Below are 17,568 nucleotides of genomic sequence, written 5' to 3'. Positions count from 1 at the left end.
GTAGCACTGGTCTCTATGAAGCACTGGTCAAAACCTTCAAAGCTGGTCAAAACCACGATTGCATTTTTTTTATATTAACCAGCACCACATAATCAGACTTTCGTACACACTTGTGAAGTGTTCCATTTCTCCCTTGATCATTTATTAAAAAATATTTTATTTTCAAAATAAACAATTTTAAAGAATTTAGGATCAGCAGAATAAAAGTGGGTATTCACCCACGAAAGCTTATGCTCCAATACATCTGTTAGTCTTAAAGGTGCCACAGGACTCTGTTGCTTTTTACAGAATAAAAACGTTTCCTGGACAGATCAAATGTCACACGAGGGCGGATGATGATTTTTCAAAATAAGTAATTAAAAAAAAAGTATATTGTACACAAGGAAGGGACCTGGATTCCTAATTTCCTTCTAACCCTTGTAATGAGCTCCAAGGAGGCAGACTTCTGTCCTATGAGGAGTCTCACTGACTTTGACGGGGATCCGCATAGTATAGTGGGTATGCCCCTGCAGAGTTCCTGGCAGGATTGGGACTCTTAGGCCGGATACATGTTAATAATTATGGCTACTTTTACTCTGTTTTTGAGGAGGGGCTTTTTTTTTTTTTGGTAAGTGGTGGAAGAACACAAATAGAAGCAGAAAAAAAATTCAACTATACAAGTAGGTTAGCTGAGGGCTTATCAAAGGCTCTGCCATGTTACTCAACACAATAGAAGCAGATTGATATTAAAGTCTATATCTATCTACTTACCTATATTAAGAATTGACTTAAACCCCCATATTCTATTTTAGGTAAACCTATCTCTCTGCCCCCCTTGTCAAGGTGATCCTTCCGTACATCACGTAGAAGCATAGAATCACAGGGTTAGAAGGGACTGCAAATGTTATCTAGTCTAACCTGCAGCCAACTCACCCGAATCCTAATCATACCTAAGGGTCCAGCTGGCTTCAAAACCAACATGGGAGGGGGCAACTGTATACCCAGCCGTAACACTTTACTGGCTGTAGGCCTTCAACTCTAAACTATTTGGGGAAGGGACTGTGTCTTTAATTTCCTTGGACAGTGCCATGCACACCTAGCGTTATCCCTGTTATCTTTTGTAATTCAACTTAGTCTTGTTATCTAGTTCTTGCAATAATTGAAGATGATCTCTGTTTCTAAGTCATGTGGCAAATGTCCTTACAAAATTACCTGGAGCACAAACTCCATCAAGAAGAAAGGAAAAAATATAAAAAAACATTCTAAGCAGTACTGGTTTTTTTCAGCCTTATAAGCATAACAAAACAACTGCAATAAATATTTGAAAATAATACTTGGAGAAGGAATTAAGTGAGTGCAGAAACATTTGCAGTGGAAGAGATTTCTAACAGGTTACATAGTCCTAAAAATAACTCAGCCTTTAACTTGAGAAAATACAATTTTCCCATCATTCAACTTATAAATGCTCTTCAAACTATGGCAAATGGATATGAACTTGCTATCTTCTGGCTAGGAGGGAAGACACATGAAATCTTCCTCTGAAGCCAGTACTAACAAGACACTGTGACTCAGCCATAATAGAAATGCAATTATTAGTACCATCTCTGCAAAAGACTTGTTAAAACACTAAAAACAAGGACATTCTAAGTTTAGTCCTACATCCCTATGGGAAGGTTGCTGTATTTTACCTGAATACTGACAACATTATGAGAACATTAACAGTTTATAATCTGTTTGCAATTAGTAATCTTCCATAGAGGCCAACATGGGAAATAAGGGGATGGAAACGAGATAGAGAAAAACTACCTCTGAGATTGCTGTCTCAAGCAATTAATAGTAGCATCTGAAGATTTATGAAGCAAATTTCTAGTGTATTACAGAGGCACTTTGATGCTCTGATTTAACCTTTTAGAAAGGCTATTTCCATTCAATACAAATTCATAGGATAAGCCACTTTTGTCATGTTACAATAGCATGTTTCCAACCCCCAACCCAACATATTTATTCTATTCCATTGAAAAGTGTGGCTCAGAGCTGGGCACCAAATGATATGGCAATACAGTTACCTGAGTGTGAATTAATTGGAGAGTTGGGGGGGGGGGGGGAAGAGGAGGGAGGAGGAGAACTGAGCCTAAGCCAGGCTCAGTTTCCCCCCCCCCCAACTCTCCAATTAATTCACACCCAGGAGTTTTCATTAACTTCTCCTCTTGGGGTCTGCTTTATTGAACCATTCTAGTTATATAATAAAAGTGAGTTTTCTTGGTCCTTCCAGGTTCAAATCATTCCTCACCTGGTCAGCAGGATTCTCTGCAGCCACACTTCAAGAGACTGCAGTTCTTCCTCAACCAAGCTGTGCAGGTTCCTCCACAGTCTTCTTTCTAGGGCCTATCCCTAAATTCTGACAAGCTTCCCTAACTTGCCACAATCCTTGCTCTACTACCAGAGCCTTCCTGCTCCTCATGTCTCGTCCAGTAAGTCTTGTCCTGTAAGTCCACAGATAGCCTATGCAGCCCAGCTTATAGGAGGTGCTGAAGCGTCATGTGACCCTTGATCACCTGACTTCATCACAGAGCAGAGCTTGGGGCCTTTAACCCCCTGTGATATTAAATAAATTAAAAAAAAAAAAAAAGTATTAACTTAAACTGCTTTTCCTTGGGTACTATTTCTAAAGCAATGGGTCAAGAAACTCCCAAATATGAAAATGTAAACCACTGTCATCATAAAAATGTAGAGACACATAACTAAGGACAGAAATAACCACTCTTATAATCTAGTTTGTCCAGCTGCAGAACACAGGTCATAGGACTTCCCTGAATTAATTCCTATTTGAAGTAGAGCATATATCTTTCAAATTAAGATTGAGTGGTTTTTCTAAAAATTGCCAGAGATGGAGACTCCACCGCAAGCCCTAATAAATTGTTCCAAAGGCTAATTATCCTAAATGTTAGAAATGTACACCTTATTTCCAGTCTGAATTTATCTAGCTTCAACTTCTAACCATTCCCATAAATACTTCTGTCTGCTAGACTGAAGGGTTCATTATCAAATTTTTGTTCCCAATGGAGGTATCAGACTGTAATCAAGTCACCCCTTAATCTTCTTTTTGTTAAGCTAAACAGAGTATATCACTAAGGTATGTTTTCCAATCCTTTAATCATTCTTGTGGTTCTTCTCTAAACCCGCTCCTATTTGTCAATATCCTTCTTGAATTGTGGACCTGAGAACTGGACAAAATATTTCAGTAGTGGTTGCACCAGTGCCAAACAGGCGTACTAAGCCACAACAAAATAAATCTACCTTTTAGACACTCTTCAACATGAGGCTCCTCATGCAGTTCTTCCCTTGTTGGACTTCTAGACTTTTGAGGCTAAAAGCAGCATACAAAGAAAACAAAATACTTCAGGTCTATGGGGGGAAAAAATTGTCTCGTATCCGTAGTAACATAGTAACTGTATAGCCTCAGTGAAGCAGTGGAGAGAGCTTTGAATTACAAGATTTTAAACAGCTTTTCAATCAAATATTGATACATCATATTAGTTTAGTAGTGGGGATTAGCAGTATTATATCACCAAAAAGTACAGCACCATTAGTTCTACTTAACTGTTAAATCTGCCACAGAAACAATGGATTATTGTAATGTAGAGATCTCAAGAGAAATCACTTGAAATCCAGATGCAGTTTCTAGGGATTATTCTCCCTGTAAGTGAAGTTCTCTGAAGGTACTTTAGTAAAAATCTAGATTAGTGGTGTATTCCATCTACAAGTTCTTCTAAAATAGTTATCACCAGAGTATGTAGCTGTTGTGGCAATAAAAATATTTTCCTTAGACAGTCAATTTTTCCAGTCTTCCCTGGCTTTCTCTTGAAACAAGTGATTTTGCAGCTCAGCACAAAAAAGTGGAGCAGAGAAAATGAACATCAGTAGCATCTGTTCATTTCAAAATACCTAACTAATGGATATTAAGGATTATAAAATTTATGCATGCATAAGTATGTTCAGAAGAACTATTTATCATAATAAGCATATTCACAATATGACTTCAACCCTTAAAAAAAAGGGGGGAAGGCACAGTTTGAGACATTATGTAGCTATTTAAAAGGGGGAATTACACCGTTGGAACAGGCAACAGATTCTACTGCTGAATAATCTGTAAGGTGCACGTGTGCAATTTAAATACGAGTCACTTGAAAAGCTGCAGCTAAATATCTGGAGAATGTCCCTTTAAAAGCTTGCAAGATTCAAATTCAGTTTTAGTTGCACACACATTCTAGTTAAATAGTAATAAATATAAAAAAGAAAATTTAAACTTAAGATTGCGCACAACTACACAGGAGAGAATGTTATCGCTATTTTCAAAATACCTCTTCAGTTTTCAAGTTTGTTTTCAGTTCCAGTTCTTCAGCCAAGATTGGTAAAGTTTCTTTCTTGCCTGATGAAATATAAGTAGATTAACAATTATTTTATAAATTTGTATAGAACCGCAATAGGACTGCTGTTCCCCAGGAACATCATATAAACTTCATGCATCTGATGTAGCTACCCCAGTGATGAAATGAATTAATCATTTTGAAAATAATCTGTCCCCCACAAAATAAAGTTCACTCTCCCATCCACTTTTTAATGTTTTGATGGAAGAGTTGGGGTAGAGAACATTGGATCCCAGGTTTCTCTCAGCTTAATTTTGATGCTTGATTTTGAAAATTATGGAAAGTATTCAATATTTTATTTTAAATACTGTTAGTAATATCAACAGACTTCATTATGTAAAAATCTAAATAGACCATTAAAACTGTATGAGTCACTAGATAGCTCAGGAGTTGCACTAAGGGACATAAATCAAGATTTTTTTTTTTTTTTTTTTTTTTTTTTTAAAGGTGCCTAAAGTTAAGAGTTTAAGTCCATAATTAGGCATCCAAATAAATGACCAGATTTTCAGAGAGGCTAAATATTCAATAGCTCCAACTAATATAATGATTGTCTTTTCGCAAGATCCTGAAGAGTCTTCCCTCCTCCCACCCCCGCCCCGACACACTCTTCAAATGGGAGCCACAGGGTGCTCCACGCCTCTGAAAATCAGGTCAATTAATTACATATCTAAATATGGATTCTGAAGTCTTCAGGAACTCATTTTTGAAAATCTTATTAACCCAAAGTCATTACCATCTGAAGGCTGCTTGATGATCTATGTGAAATGACTCACTGATTGCAGTCCACCAAATAAAATGAGTACAACTGGCATCCATGTAGGCTGTTTCAGTGGAGAACAAAAATTGAATAGGAAGATTGGACTACCCAGTATTCCCCAGAGGAGACAGGGTTGAGGAAGATTTGCAGGGCAATGAGTGGAAGTTTGCATTGTCATGGACCATACTTGTCCCTATTCTATACATAGTGAATATGTCAATTTGGCATATTTTCTGGAAACTAAATTTGTCTTACAATGTTTAATGTATTTCTTCTACCTTTATTAGTGAGAAAACCTGAGAGAGAAGAAGAAAGCATTTATAAAAGGAAAATTACTTGACCAGTCTTTTCTGTTTCCTTTACTATTAATGAAGATATAGTATATCTGAGAGCTTTCTTTCTTTTACAGCCCAATTTCTTCTGAATCTGCAATGATTCGGCGGCAAACAGCAGAGGCTAACAGAGGGAGTTTGCCTGGGAGCTGTCCAAGAGGAGGTACGCTAAGTGCTGCATTAGGGGGGCTGTGTTGGTGAGTGTCTGTTGCTGGGACAGTTTGTCAGTTTGACCGTGTGCTTGATTGCTTACTTGTTTGTTTGAAAAGTGTGAATTGGGAGTGCTTTGTTCCAGGTGGGCCTTGAGTGGGCCTGACTGGTATATAAGGGCAGTCAGCAGCGAACCAGCTGAGCGGCGAACAGCAGAGGCTAACAGAGGGAGTTTGCCTGGGGAGAGCTCACTGAGGCTTTCATCTGCAGGTTTCTCTGAGTAGTTCCTGCAACAGCTGAGGAAGCTCGTAAGAGGAAGGTGATATGGAAGGTGAGCGATCTGCTGTTGTAACCTGCACAGGTTGTGCCATGTTTGTCTTTCTTCCACAGGACAGAAGCGACTTTGTCTGTACAAAGTGCAAGCTGGTCTCCATATTGGAAGAGAAGGTTCGAGGTCTGGAGAAACGAGTATCGACTCTGCATTGCATAAGGGAAAATGAAGATTTCCTGGACAGACGTCAGGAGATGCTTCTACGGCCACAATGTTCTGAAGATTCAGAGCAGCCGCAGCAGGGACAGAAGGATGGTGAAGAAGTTTGGCAGCATGTGACCTCCAGAAGGAGACAGAGGAGCGTCCATGTACCAGGAATGGAGATACAGGTGAGCAATCGTTTCCATGTTCTCTCTACAGGTACTAATGCGGAGAGTGGACTAGATGCCCCATCTGAGGGAAGGGAGCAGAAGGAGACTCCACCGATTGGAAGGCAAAAGATGCACTATCCTAGGGATGGGGGTTCCACGACCACCATTCCCAAGAGGAGGAGGACGGTGGTGGTGGTCGGGGACTCCCTCCTCAGGGGGACTGAGTCATCTATCTGCCGCCCCGACCGGGAAAACCGAGAGGTCTGCTGCTTGCCAGGAGCTAGGATACACGATGTGACGGAGAGACTGCCGAGACTCATCAAGCCCTCGGATCGCTACCCCTTCCTGCTTCTCCACGTGGGCACCAATGATACTGCCAAGAATGACCTTGAGCGGATCACTGCAGACTACGTGGCTCTGGGAAGAAGGATAAAGGAGTTTGAGGCGCAAGTGGTGTTCTCGTCCATCCTCCCTGTGCAAGGAAAAGGCCTGGGTAGAGACCGTCGAATCGTGGAAGTCAACGAATGGCTACGCAGGTGGCGTCGGAGAGAAGGCTTTGGATTCTTCGACCATGGGATGGTGTTCCAAGGAGGAGGAGTGCTAGGCAGAGACGGGCTCCACCTAACGAAGAGAGGGAAGAGCATCTTCGCCAGCAGGCTGGCTAACCTAGTGAGGAGGGCTTTAAACTAGGTTCACCGGGGGAAGGAGACCAAAGCCCTGAGGTAAGTGGGGAAATGGGATCCTGGGAGGAAGCACAAGCAGGAGAGAGCAAGAGGGGAGGACTCCTGTCTCATACTGAGAAAGAGGGACGATCGATGGGTTATCTTAAGTGCCTATACACAAATGCAAGAAGCCTGGGAAACAAGCAGGGACAACTGGAAGTCCTGGCACAGTCAGGGAACTATGATGCAATTGGAATAACAGAGACTTGGTGGGATAACTCACATGACTGGAGTACGGTCATGGATGGATATAAACTGTTCAGGAAGGACAGGCAGGGCAGAAAAGGTGGGGGAGTTGCGTTGTATGTAAGAGAGGAGTATGACTGCTCAGAGCTCCTGTATGAAACTGCAGAAAAACCTGAGAGTCTCTGGATAAAGTTGAGAAGTGTGAGCAACAAGGGTGATGTCGTGGTCGGAGTCTGCTATAGACCACCAGACCAGGGGGATGAGGTGGACGAGGCTTTCTTCTGGCAACTAGCAGAAGTTGCTAGATCACAGGCCCTGGTTCTCATGGGAGACTTTAATCACCCTGATATCTGCTGGGAGAGCAATACAGCGGTGCACAGACAATCCAGGAAGTTTTTGGAAAGTGTAGGGGACAATTTCCTGGTGCAAGTGCTGGAGGAACCAACTAGGGGCAGAGCTTTTCTTGACCTGCTGCTCACGAACAGGGAAGAATTAGTAGGGGAAGCAAAAGTGGATGGGAACCTGGGAGGCAGTGACCATGAGATGGTCGAGTTCAGGATCCTGACACAAGGAAGAAAGGAGAGCAGTAGAATACGGACCCTGGACTTCAGAAAAGCAGACTGACTCCCTCAGGGAACAGATGGGCAGGATCCCCTGGGAGAATAACATGAAGGGCAAAGGGGTCCAGGAGAGCTGGCTGTATTTTAAAGAACCCTTATTGCGGTAGCAGGAACAAACCATCCCGAGGTGTAGAAAGAATAGTAAATATGGCAGGCGACCAGCTTGGCTAAATGGTGAAATCCTTGCTGATCTTAAATGCAAAAAAGAAGCTTACAAGAAGTGGAAGATTGGACAAATGACCAGGGAGGAGTATAAAAATATTGCTCAGGCATGCAGGAGTGAAATCAGGAAGGCCAAATCACACTTGGAGTTGCAGCTAGCAAGAGATGTTAAGAGTAACAAGAAGGGTTTCTTCAGGTATGTTAGCAACAAGAAGAAAGTCAAGGAAAGTGTGGGCCCCTTACTGAATGAGGGAGGCAACCTAGTAACCGAGGATGTGGAAAAAGCTAATGTACTCAATGATTTTTTTGCCTCTGTCTTCACGAACAAGGTCAGCTCCCAGACTGCTGCACTGAGCAGCACAGTATGGGGAGAAGGTGACCAGCCCTCTGTGGAGAAAGAAGTGGTTCGGGACTATTTAGAAAAACTGGACGTGCACAAGTCCATGGGGCCGGATGCGCTGCATCGAGGGTGCTAAAGGAGTTGGCGGATGAGACTGCAGAGCCATTAGCCATTATTTTTGAAAACTCATGGCGATCGGGGGAGGTCCCGGATGACTGGAAAAAGGCTAATGTAGTGCCCATCTTTAAAAGAGGGAAGAAGGAGGATCTGGGGAACTACAGGCCAGTCAGCCTCACCTCAGTCCCTGGAAAAATCATGGAGCAGGTACTCCATGATTGAGTACCTGCTCCATGAAACACTTAGAGGAGAGGAAAGTGATCAGGAACAGTCAGCATGGATTCATCAAGGGCAAGTCATGCCTGACTAACCTAATTTCCTTCTATGATGAGATAACTGGCTCTGTGGATGAGGGGAAAGCAGTGGATGTGTTATTCCTTGACTTTAGCAAAGCTTTTGATACGGTCTCCCACAGTATTCTTGCCGCCAAGTTAAAGAAGTATGGGCTGGATGAATGGACTGTAAGGTGGACAGAAAGCTGGCTAGATCGTCGGGCTCAACGGGTAGTGATCAATGGCTCCATGTCTAGTTGGCAGCCGGTTTCGAGCAGAGTGCCCCAAGGGTCGGTCCTGGGGCCGGTTTTGTTTAATATCTTTATTAATGATCTGGAGGATGGTGTGGACTGCACTCTCAGCAAGTTTGCAGATGACACTAAACTGGGAGGCGTGGTAGATACACTAGAGGGTAGGGATACAGAGGGACCTAGACAAATTAGAGGATTGGGCCAAAAAAAACCTGATGAGGTTCAACAAGGACAAGTGCAGAGTCCTGCACTTAGGACGGAAGAATCCCATGCACTGCTACAGACTAGGGACCGAATGGCTGGGTAGCAGTTCTGCAGAAAAGGACCTAGGGGTCACAGTGGACGAGAAGCTGGATATGAGTCAGTGTGCTCTTGTTGCCAAGAAGGCTAACGGCCTTTTGGGCTGAATAAGAAGGGGCATTGCCAGCAGATCGAGGAACGTGATCGTTCCCCTTTATTCGACATTGGTGAGGCCTCATCTGGAATACTGTGTCCAGTTTTGGGCCCCACACTACAAGAAGGATGTGGAAATATTGGAAAGAGTCCAGCGGAGGGCAACAAAAATGATTAGGGGTCTGGAGCACATGACTTATGAGGAGAGGCTGAGGGAACTGGGATTGTTTAGTCTCCAGAAGAGAAGAATGAGGGGGGATTTGTTAGCTGCTTTCAACTACCTGAGGGGGGGGTTCCAAAGAGGATGGAGCTAGGCTGTTCTAAGTGGTGGCAGATGACACAACAAGGAGCAATGGTCTCAAGTTGCAGTGGGGGAGGTCTAGGTTGGATATTAGGAAAAACTTTTTCACTAGGAGGGTGGTGAAGCACTGGAATGCGTTACCTAGGGAGGTGGTGGAGTCTCCTTCTTTGGAGGTTTTTAAGGCCCGGCTTGACAAAGCCCTGGCTGGGATATTTAGTTGGGAATTGGTCCTGCTTTGAGCAGGGGGTTGGACTAGATGACCTCCTGAGGTCCCTTCCAACCCTGATATTCTATGATTCTATGAAGTAACTCTGATGCTGGCAGCTCATGTTGAGGTCCCCATGTCTCAACTGACCACTGACAAATACATAGCTGGAATCACATGTGTGTTACCATTGTTAAAAGAAGTATGAATTATAAGAATGTGTTGAGACTTTATTGAATGCTTGTCAGTTGCTGCATGCATTAATTTCATTCATAACATCTGTAATCCCATATTGAAAGGTAATATTTGAGCGGTCGTATTGTGAGCCTCTGTGACTGTGTAAGTCAGTAGACAGGAAAGAGACATTAGTTAGGATATGTCTACACTACCTGCCGGATCGGCGGGTAGCGATTGATCCCCGAACGCGCTTCCCGTCGACTCCGGAACTCCACCAGCACGAGAGGTGGAAGCGGAGTCGACGGGGGAGCAGCGGCCGTCGATTCCGCGCTGCAAGGACGCAAAGTAAGTCAATCTAAGTCGATCTAAGATACGTCGACTTCAGCTACGCTATCCTCGTAGCTGAAGTTGCGTATCTTAGATCGATCCCCCCCCCGCAAGTGTAGACTAGGCCTTAATGGGAGAGGCTGATTTTCATGAGAAGGTGTTACACCCTTCTCAAAAGAAAAGATCCATCAGTACCAGACAGACCATTATAGGGCGTTTCAACAGAATTTCCCCTACATATGTAGATTCAGGAACTACAAAGTATGTTAGGTACATGCAGTTTATAAATCAAAGGGGGTGCGGAAGGGAAGAGAGAGAAAACCTTACCTGAATTGAAGCTTGTATTTTGTTGAAAAGAAACTTCGATTCCAAGGTTATCATTTACTTCCACGGTGTTCTTTTTGCCATCATTCTCAAATTGTTTATCCATATGCGACACAGGGAAGTCACTCTTTTCTCCCAGTTTTGCTTCTACAGTTATTTCACCCTGATTGGTATTTACAGTCAATTTGCTTTCATGTTCAGAAACTAGCGGAAGAGTTTGTGCCCTAGGAGGTGAAGTCCTTGCTTCAGAAAAGTCACTTTCTAATAATAAGCTACTGTTAACATTATAGTCTATGTTTTTAAAATTATCATTCCTCTTTGCTTCTTCTGAAGGAATACAAGGTTCTGATGTAACTTCCACATATGGAATATACTCTTCTGCTCTTTCACCACTTGCACCCATCTCTGTAGAAGGGCTAACAATGACTGTAGACTCTGTACTAATCTCCATACAGAGGGCTTCATCTATACTTATGAGGTTCACTGTAGTGTCAGCTGTTTCTGCAACTTCAGTGTCTGATGTGATCTTAGCTACTACTGATTCTCCCATCACAGCATCCTCATGAATCTCCTTTTCTCCCCTATATATGCATTCATCTCCTTCTCTACCACCCACAGGCAAAGAACTATCACTTTTTTCTGGGCCTGTAGATGACAGGATGCATTCAATCTCTTTGGTACTATTAAAGATGACATTTTCATCTTTTACTTCTGTATTTGCAGCAACGAGCTGACTTTCCTCTATGACTGAGAAGGTGAAAAGACTGTCACATTCTTCCATTGTACTGAGAGTGATCACAGCACCTTCCTCTTTATCGTCTATACTTGAAGCAATGTGTTGATCTTCATTGCTGCTGGCAACTCTCAGCATTGAAGCCCCACATTCTACCACCTTTCTAACAATAATCATAGAACCACCACTTTTCCCTTCTGCGTTTAGAGCAGTTAGTTCACGCTGCTCATCTCTCGCTGCACTGGTCTCAACAACCTTACATTCTTCTGCTGCATCTGGGGCGATCATGGAACCCTCATCTTTTTCTTCTGTTTCTGCTGTAATGAGTTGACTTTCAGCTTGTGTGGCTGCACTGATCAGGACTATCTCACATTCTTCTGTCCCACTTCTGGTGATCATGGCAGCCTCCAGTCTTCCTTCTGTTCCTGAAGCAGTGAGTTGATCTTCATCTTGTGTGGCTGCACTGGGCATAGGAGCCTCAAAATATTCCATACTTGTGGAGATCATGGCCGTGTCACTTTTTGCTTCTGTGCCTGCAGCAACATGCTGAATCCTATCCTCTGTGGCTTCACTGGACACAAGGATCACTTGTTCTTCCATTATACTTGTGGAAATCATAGCACACTCATCTTTTTCTTCTTTGCCGCTTGCAGTTGGAGGATTTCCATCATCTCTAGCACTGGATGCACTGGGCATGGCAACCTCATATATCTCCATGTCTATACAAAACATAGTACTCTCATTCACTTCTTCTTTTCTTGCAGCAGTGACCTGACTATTATATTCCATAGCCACACTGGGCATGGGAGCCTCAAATTCTTCCACAATACTGGTGGAAATCATTGTGCACTCATCTTTTGCTTGTTTACTGCTGGCAGTGTATGTAGTCTCTTTGAATTCTGTGGCTGTACTAGGCCTGGGAGCCTCAAATTCTTCCTTGTCTATTAAGACCACAGTGCTTTCATTTTCATCTGTTCTTGCAACAGTGAGGGAACCTTCTTCAATTTCTGTGGCTGAACATGGCATGGGAGCATCACCTTCTTCTACGGTACTGGTAGAGATCACGTCACCTTTAGCTTTTTCTTCATCAGTAGAAGCAGGAGGACTCTCATCTTTCTTTGTGACTGCACTGGTTATGGGACCCTCACATTTTCTGCCATGACTTCCATCAGCACTATTGCCATTCTTGTCTTCAGCTGCAGCAGCAGACTGACCCTTATCTTTCTCTGTCACTACACTAGTCATTGGACCCTCATACGCTTCAACATCTATAGACATCATGGCATCCTCATCTTCTTCTGTATTTGGGGTCAGAGTGTCTTCATTTGCTATGCTTGCACTTGTCACGCTGCTCTCAACTATCCCCTTTGCACTTTTGCAGATTATGCCACCATTAGCTTCTTTCTTTGCACCAGTATTGCTGTCAACCCCATCTTTATTTATATTTGTGGCAGCCATACCAGACTCAGCTTCTACCTGTTTTGCAACTATGCAAATAATCGAACTTTCACCTTCTTCTGACGCTATACAAATGAGTGCACTTTCACCTTCTAGTCCTGCACAGGTTGAAGCATGCTCTATTTCTTCATTTCCTCTTCCTGTACTGGTCACAATACCCTCACCTTCTTCATCCTCTTCTTTTGCACCTGTGCTAGTCACAAAGCCTTCATCGTCACAAGGCCCTATGCTGATCATAGTGATAGTAGCTTCTTCTTTTGCTCCTGTACTGTCCATTGCACTTTCACATTTTTCTACATCTAAGCCAACTGCAAAACCTTCATTGCTATCTTCTAGTCCTGTGCAGACTGCTGCAGTCTCAGCATCATCTTCTGCTATTATGCCTGTGCTGGTCACTGCACTTTCACCATTTACAATATCTTCACCTTTGTCAGCACTTGTTCCACTCATGGTATTGTTGTTCATGACCATTTCAACACATGCACCAGTTACAGCACTGTCTTCTTGTGCATCTACACCAGTCACTGAGCCAATTATGAAGCCATGACCTCTTTCTTCTGCACCTGTACAAGTCACAGCACCCTCACTTTCTTTTAACTGGTCAGCACCAGTTACATTGCTCTGGCATTCATTTGAATTGTTGCTGCTCATGGATCCTTCACCTGCTTCTGTGCCTGCACTGGTTACAGCACCATCACTTTCAATTTCACCTATACAGGTAACAGAACCTTCAAATTTGCCTGTACGTCTACAAGTTGAAGTCTTGCACTTCTCTTCCGAGCCTGCACTAGTTACAGCATCATCTTTTTCTTCTGTCCCAGCACTGTTCACATTATCCTCAATTTCTATTCTGCCTGCATTGACTGAATCGTTACCATTTTCTTCTGTATAAATCATGGTGCACTCAGCACTTTCTCCTTCCTTTGTACTAGTTAGGAAACTTTCTGTTTCTGCAAATCCTCCAGTGACAACACCGCTACCTTCTTCAGCTGCTGCAACAGTACATTCACCATCTGCTTCTGTGCTGAAACTGACACCTTCATTACTTTTCGCCCATATACTTGTCGTGAAACCTTCATCGGCTTCTATGCTTGTGCAGATTAAAGTAACCTCACTTTCTTCTTCTGAGCAAGTAGTTGTGGCATCACTTTCCTTTTCAGAGTGTATTGCAGCACCCTCACCTTTTCCTTCTCCTGAACTAGTGGCCATTACAGTGCTCTCAATCATTTTCTCTGTGCTAGTTCCTATTGCAGTGGCCTCAGTTGTTTCTAGCCTGTTGTATATGTGATCAACACTTCCTGCACTGGTGCCCACTACATTGCTTTCATTTTTATCTTCAGTGTCAGTTATTATGCCATCACCTTCTTCTGCTCCACTAACTATAAAAGAGTCTTTAATTATTTCTTCTGGAACTCTTATAACATTCATTGGCACTAGCAACAAAGAAGATTCTACCACGTCACCCATATCATGTCCTTCACTCTTTTTGATAAGATCCACCATGGTACCCTTTTCTTCCTTTGCAGCAGCACCTATATTTAAGTTATCATCACTTTCTTTTTTCCCCAGGTTCATCAAGACAGATTTTTTCATGCTTATACCTTCATGATCCGCAGCTTGGTCAGTCATCGAGCTTTTGCCTTCTATTCCACCAGTTACATTATACACATTTCTTCTTTGCACACTATCTAACATAGTCACTTGATCATAACCTTCTTGTATACTTACATCACCCATGCTCTCTCCTACTGTTTGTTCACCAATTAGACAAGTCTCACCATCTTTTTTTTCAGAGTTTATCATGGTGACCTCAGCTTCTTTCATAACACAACCTAGCACAGGGCTACCCTGTTGTTCCATGTATGCAGTTTGTGTTGCACTATTGTCTAAAATAAAGGAGTCTTTCTTTAAACAAATCTTATCTAAAGTATGAGATTCCTCTTTAGCTACATTAGGCAAAGAGTCTGTGAAGTCTGAGATACATATATCCATGGACTTTTTATGGGAAGCATCTTGTCTGGATGAATTAATTGCTAAAGAAAGACTTTCTTCAATAGGATTGACTTTGTTTAAATTTTTTGGTTTTCTGGCATCTTCTGAAGTCTGCTCCTTAATAGGAGCATTAAGTAAAATTCTGCCACTTGTTTCATACACAATGTTCATTTGATACGCCCCTTGTTTAATGGGTCCTTGCTCCTCAGAAGCTTGTTTGGACATAGTATCTAGTGCATCAACTCCTTCAATAGGATTTTTTTCATGTTCAATGGTTTGTTCAGAATTTCTGTCAGCTGGAAACTCTGATACACATGCTTCAAAATCCGCCAATCTGTTTCTTAATTCATTTTTTGAATTATGTAGGTTCATATTTTCTTTTGCAGTATTTTCAGAGTCCATGTCTAGTAGTGAATTACTACTGCTTTTTTCTTCAATTTTAGATGCTTCATGTACCTTTGCATATGTTTGTTCTGAATCAACTTCCATTGGCTCTTCTCCTTGTTCAGAATGTAACAAGCCATCACTAGTCCTGATTGGCCTTTGAGTGGCTGGAATATGACTGGTTACAAATATATCAGTTGCTAATTTTTCCTCTTCCATTGTCATTTCATGGGCTGAAAAGTTTCCTTTTTTATTTTCACAAGATAATTTCTTACTTGACTTTTTATCCATAATCATAATCCCTTGCACCTTTTCATGGCTACTGTCTATTTCTTTAATATCTTTGTCCTCCAATTTGTTACTCTCTTCCTTCTTCTTCATTTCCTTATTGCTATGCTTTAAGTTTCTGCTTTTGTGACCTTCTACTGACAGCTTTCTTTCTAGTTTGGAATAACTTATATCTTTATCACTCTTATTTTTCTCTTTTACAGTTACCTTTTCGCCTGCTTGTAACTTAACTCTGTGGCTAAAGTCTTTTTGTGAACTATAAATTGAGTGCATCCCACTTTCTACCTCAAAATCAACAATGCTTTCATCAAAAACTTTATCTTCATTCTTGGATTTGCGTTGTTTATCAGTGTCATTCTCTTCCATATTCTTATCTTTGTCTGGTTTCTGAATAGTCTCGTGTTTTGTAAAACTTTCTTGTAATTCTGTTTCAATTGGTTTGGCTTGTTTACTGTGACTCTTAGATTTAGACTTTAACAAAATCTTGTCTTCTAAGAAGCTCTTCGATCTTCGTCTATCTCTGTGAATACTATCTTCTTGCCTTAAATTACTATCTGAATTAGTTGATTCTATTTCATGTTTATCTTCTGAATAGCTTTCACTCCTTCTCTGTGATGAAGAAACAAGTTGCTTAGAATTACCCTGAGAATCCTTCTGTGGCCTAGAATCACTTGATGACCTTTTGGACTTGTATTCCACTCTTGACTTTTCTGTTGAAATGTGTCTGTCTTTTTTGTTATTTTCTTTACGCAACATTTCTTCATTTTTTAAAGTGTATTCAGAAACATTTTTTCCATCTTTGCTAGTTGTTGATATTTTCCTTTCGCTTCTGTGTTTACTTTTTTTTTCAGATTTATCATCTGATGGAACCTTTGTTTGTTGATTATGTTTTTGAACACTATCCTCACCTTTCAAGCTTCTCTCAAAAGAATGGAGGTCAATATCATCACTTATTTTATGTACACTGTCTCCTTTATATTTATGTTTTACTAACAATTTATCTTCTGAAAGAGTTCTCTCTTTTTCATTTTTATCTCTAAATGATTTGAGTTCTTTCTTGGGAACATTTCTCAAATTTTGAATTTCTGTATCATCTTTTTTCAGATGTTTTTCATTTTTAAAGGCATATTTCTGCTTCTGCAGTTCATCAGTACTAATCTCAGCTCTCTCCAGCTGCTTTTTGGGATCCCTTGTTTCTGTGTCCTGCTGCGTTCCTTCTATCTGAAGAGAGGTAGAGGTTTTTCTTTTATGTTCTCTTTCCACTTTAGGATCATTTTTGCTTTCCTCAGTTGAATGTACTGACTCTGAAACTCTTCTAACAGGCTTAGTCACTTCGCTTTTTCCATGATTATGCTTCAGCTCCTTTGAAGAGATTTTTTCACAGGTCTAAAACAACACCACCAAAAATCAGTACATTCACTACACTGAGGAATCCATTTATCATCTTAATTTAGATCTTTGAAATAATTTGTTACATAATATTTCTTGTAAGAACCCCAAATTAATTTCCCTGCTCCCAATAGGTACAAATATGAAATAATAATCAGAATTAGCAGGCCTCCCTGAATTATTTTCTGTTTGAACTAGAGCTTATCTTTAAAATAAATCCAATCTTGATTTAAAAATTTCTAGTGATGAAGAATCTCACCACCTTTGGTAAATTGTTCCAATGGTTAATCACTCTCACTATTAAAAAACTGCACCTTATTTCCAGTCTGATTTTGTCAAGCTTGAATTTCCAGCCACTAAATCTTGTTACAGTAAAAGCTTTGTTATCCAGCATGTTGGAGGAATGGGGAGTGCCGGTAAGTTAAAAATGCTGGTTAACTAAGAGGGAGGAAGTTTGGGTGCGGGAGGGGGCTCAGGGCTGGGTGGCGGGTGTGTGTGTGTGCAGGCTCTGGAAAGGAGTTTGGGTGAAGAAGCGGGCGCGGGGCAGGGGGCTGGGGCATGGGAGGGGTTTTGGGGTGCCGGATCCGGGCGGCGCTCACCTCGGGTGGCTCCCTGGAAGTGGCAGCATATCTCTGCTGCT

At 41.8% G+C, this 17,568-nt stretch overlaps 1 protein-coding gene across 1 annotated transcript in view; it reads right to left on the bottom strand.

Annotated features, from left to right (window-relative positions):
* BOD1L1 (biorientation of chromosomes in cell division 1 like 1) overlaps positions 1–17,568 on the bottom strand; it is a 55,646-nt gene that overhangs the window by 24,706 nt on the left and 13,372 nt on the right. The window contains exons 10-12 of the mRNA XM_065404753.1: positions 10,688–16,925; positions 4,341–4,408; positions 3,277–3,346 (exon numbers count right to left, since the gene is read on the bottom strand). Coding sequence (XP_065260825.1) covers positions 3,277–3,346; positions 4,341–4,408; positions 10,688–16,925 — 6,376 coding nt within the window. The remainder of the gene's footprint in view (positions 1–3,276; positions 3,347–4,340; positions 4,409–10,687; positions 16,926–17,568) is intronic.

This window comes from Emys orbicularis, chromosome 5 (assembly GCF_028017835.1).
Source record: "Emys orbicularis isolate rEmyOrb1 chromosome 5, rEmyOrb1.hap1, whole genome shotgun sequence".
Taxonomy (NCBI): domain Eukaryota; kingdom Metazoa; phylum Chordata; order Testudines; family Emydidae; genus Emys; species Emys orbicularis.
The sequence above is the reverse complement of the archived record's forward strand: the minus strand, read 5'-3'. Positions and strand labels throughout refer to the sequence as shown.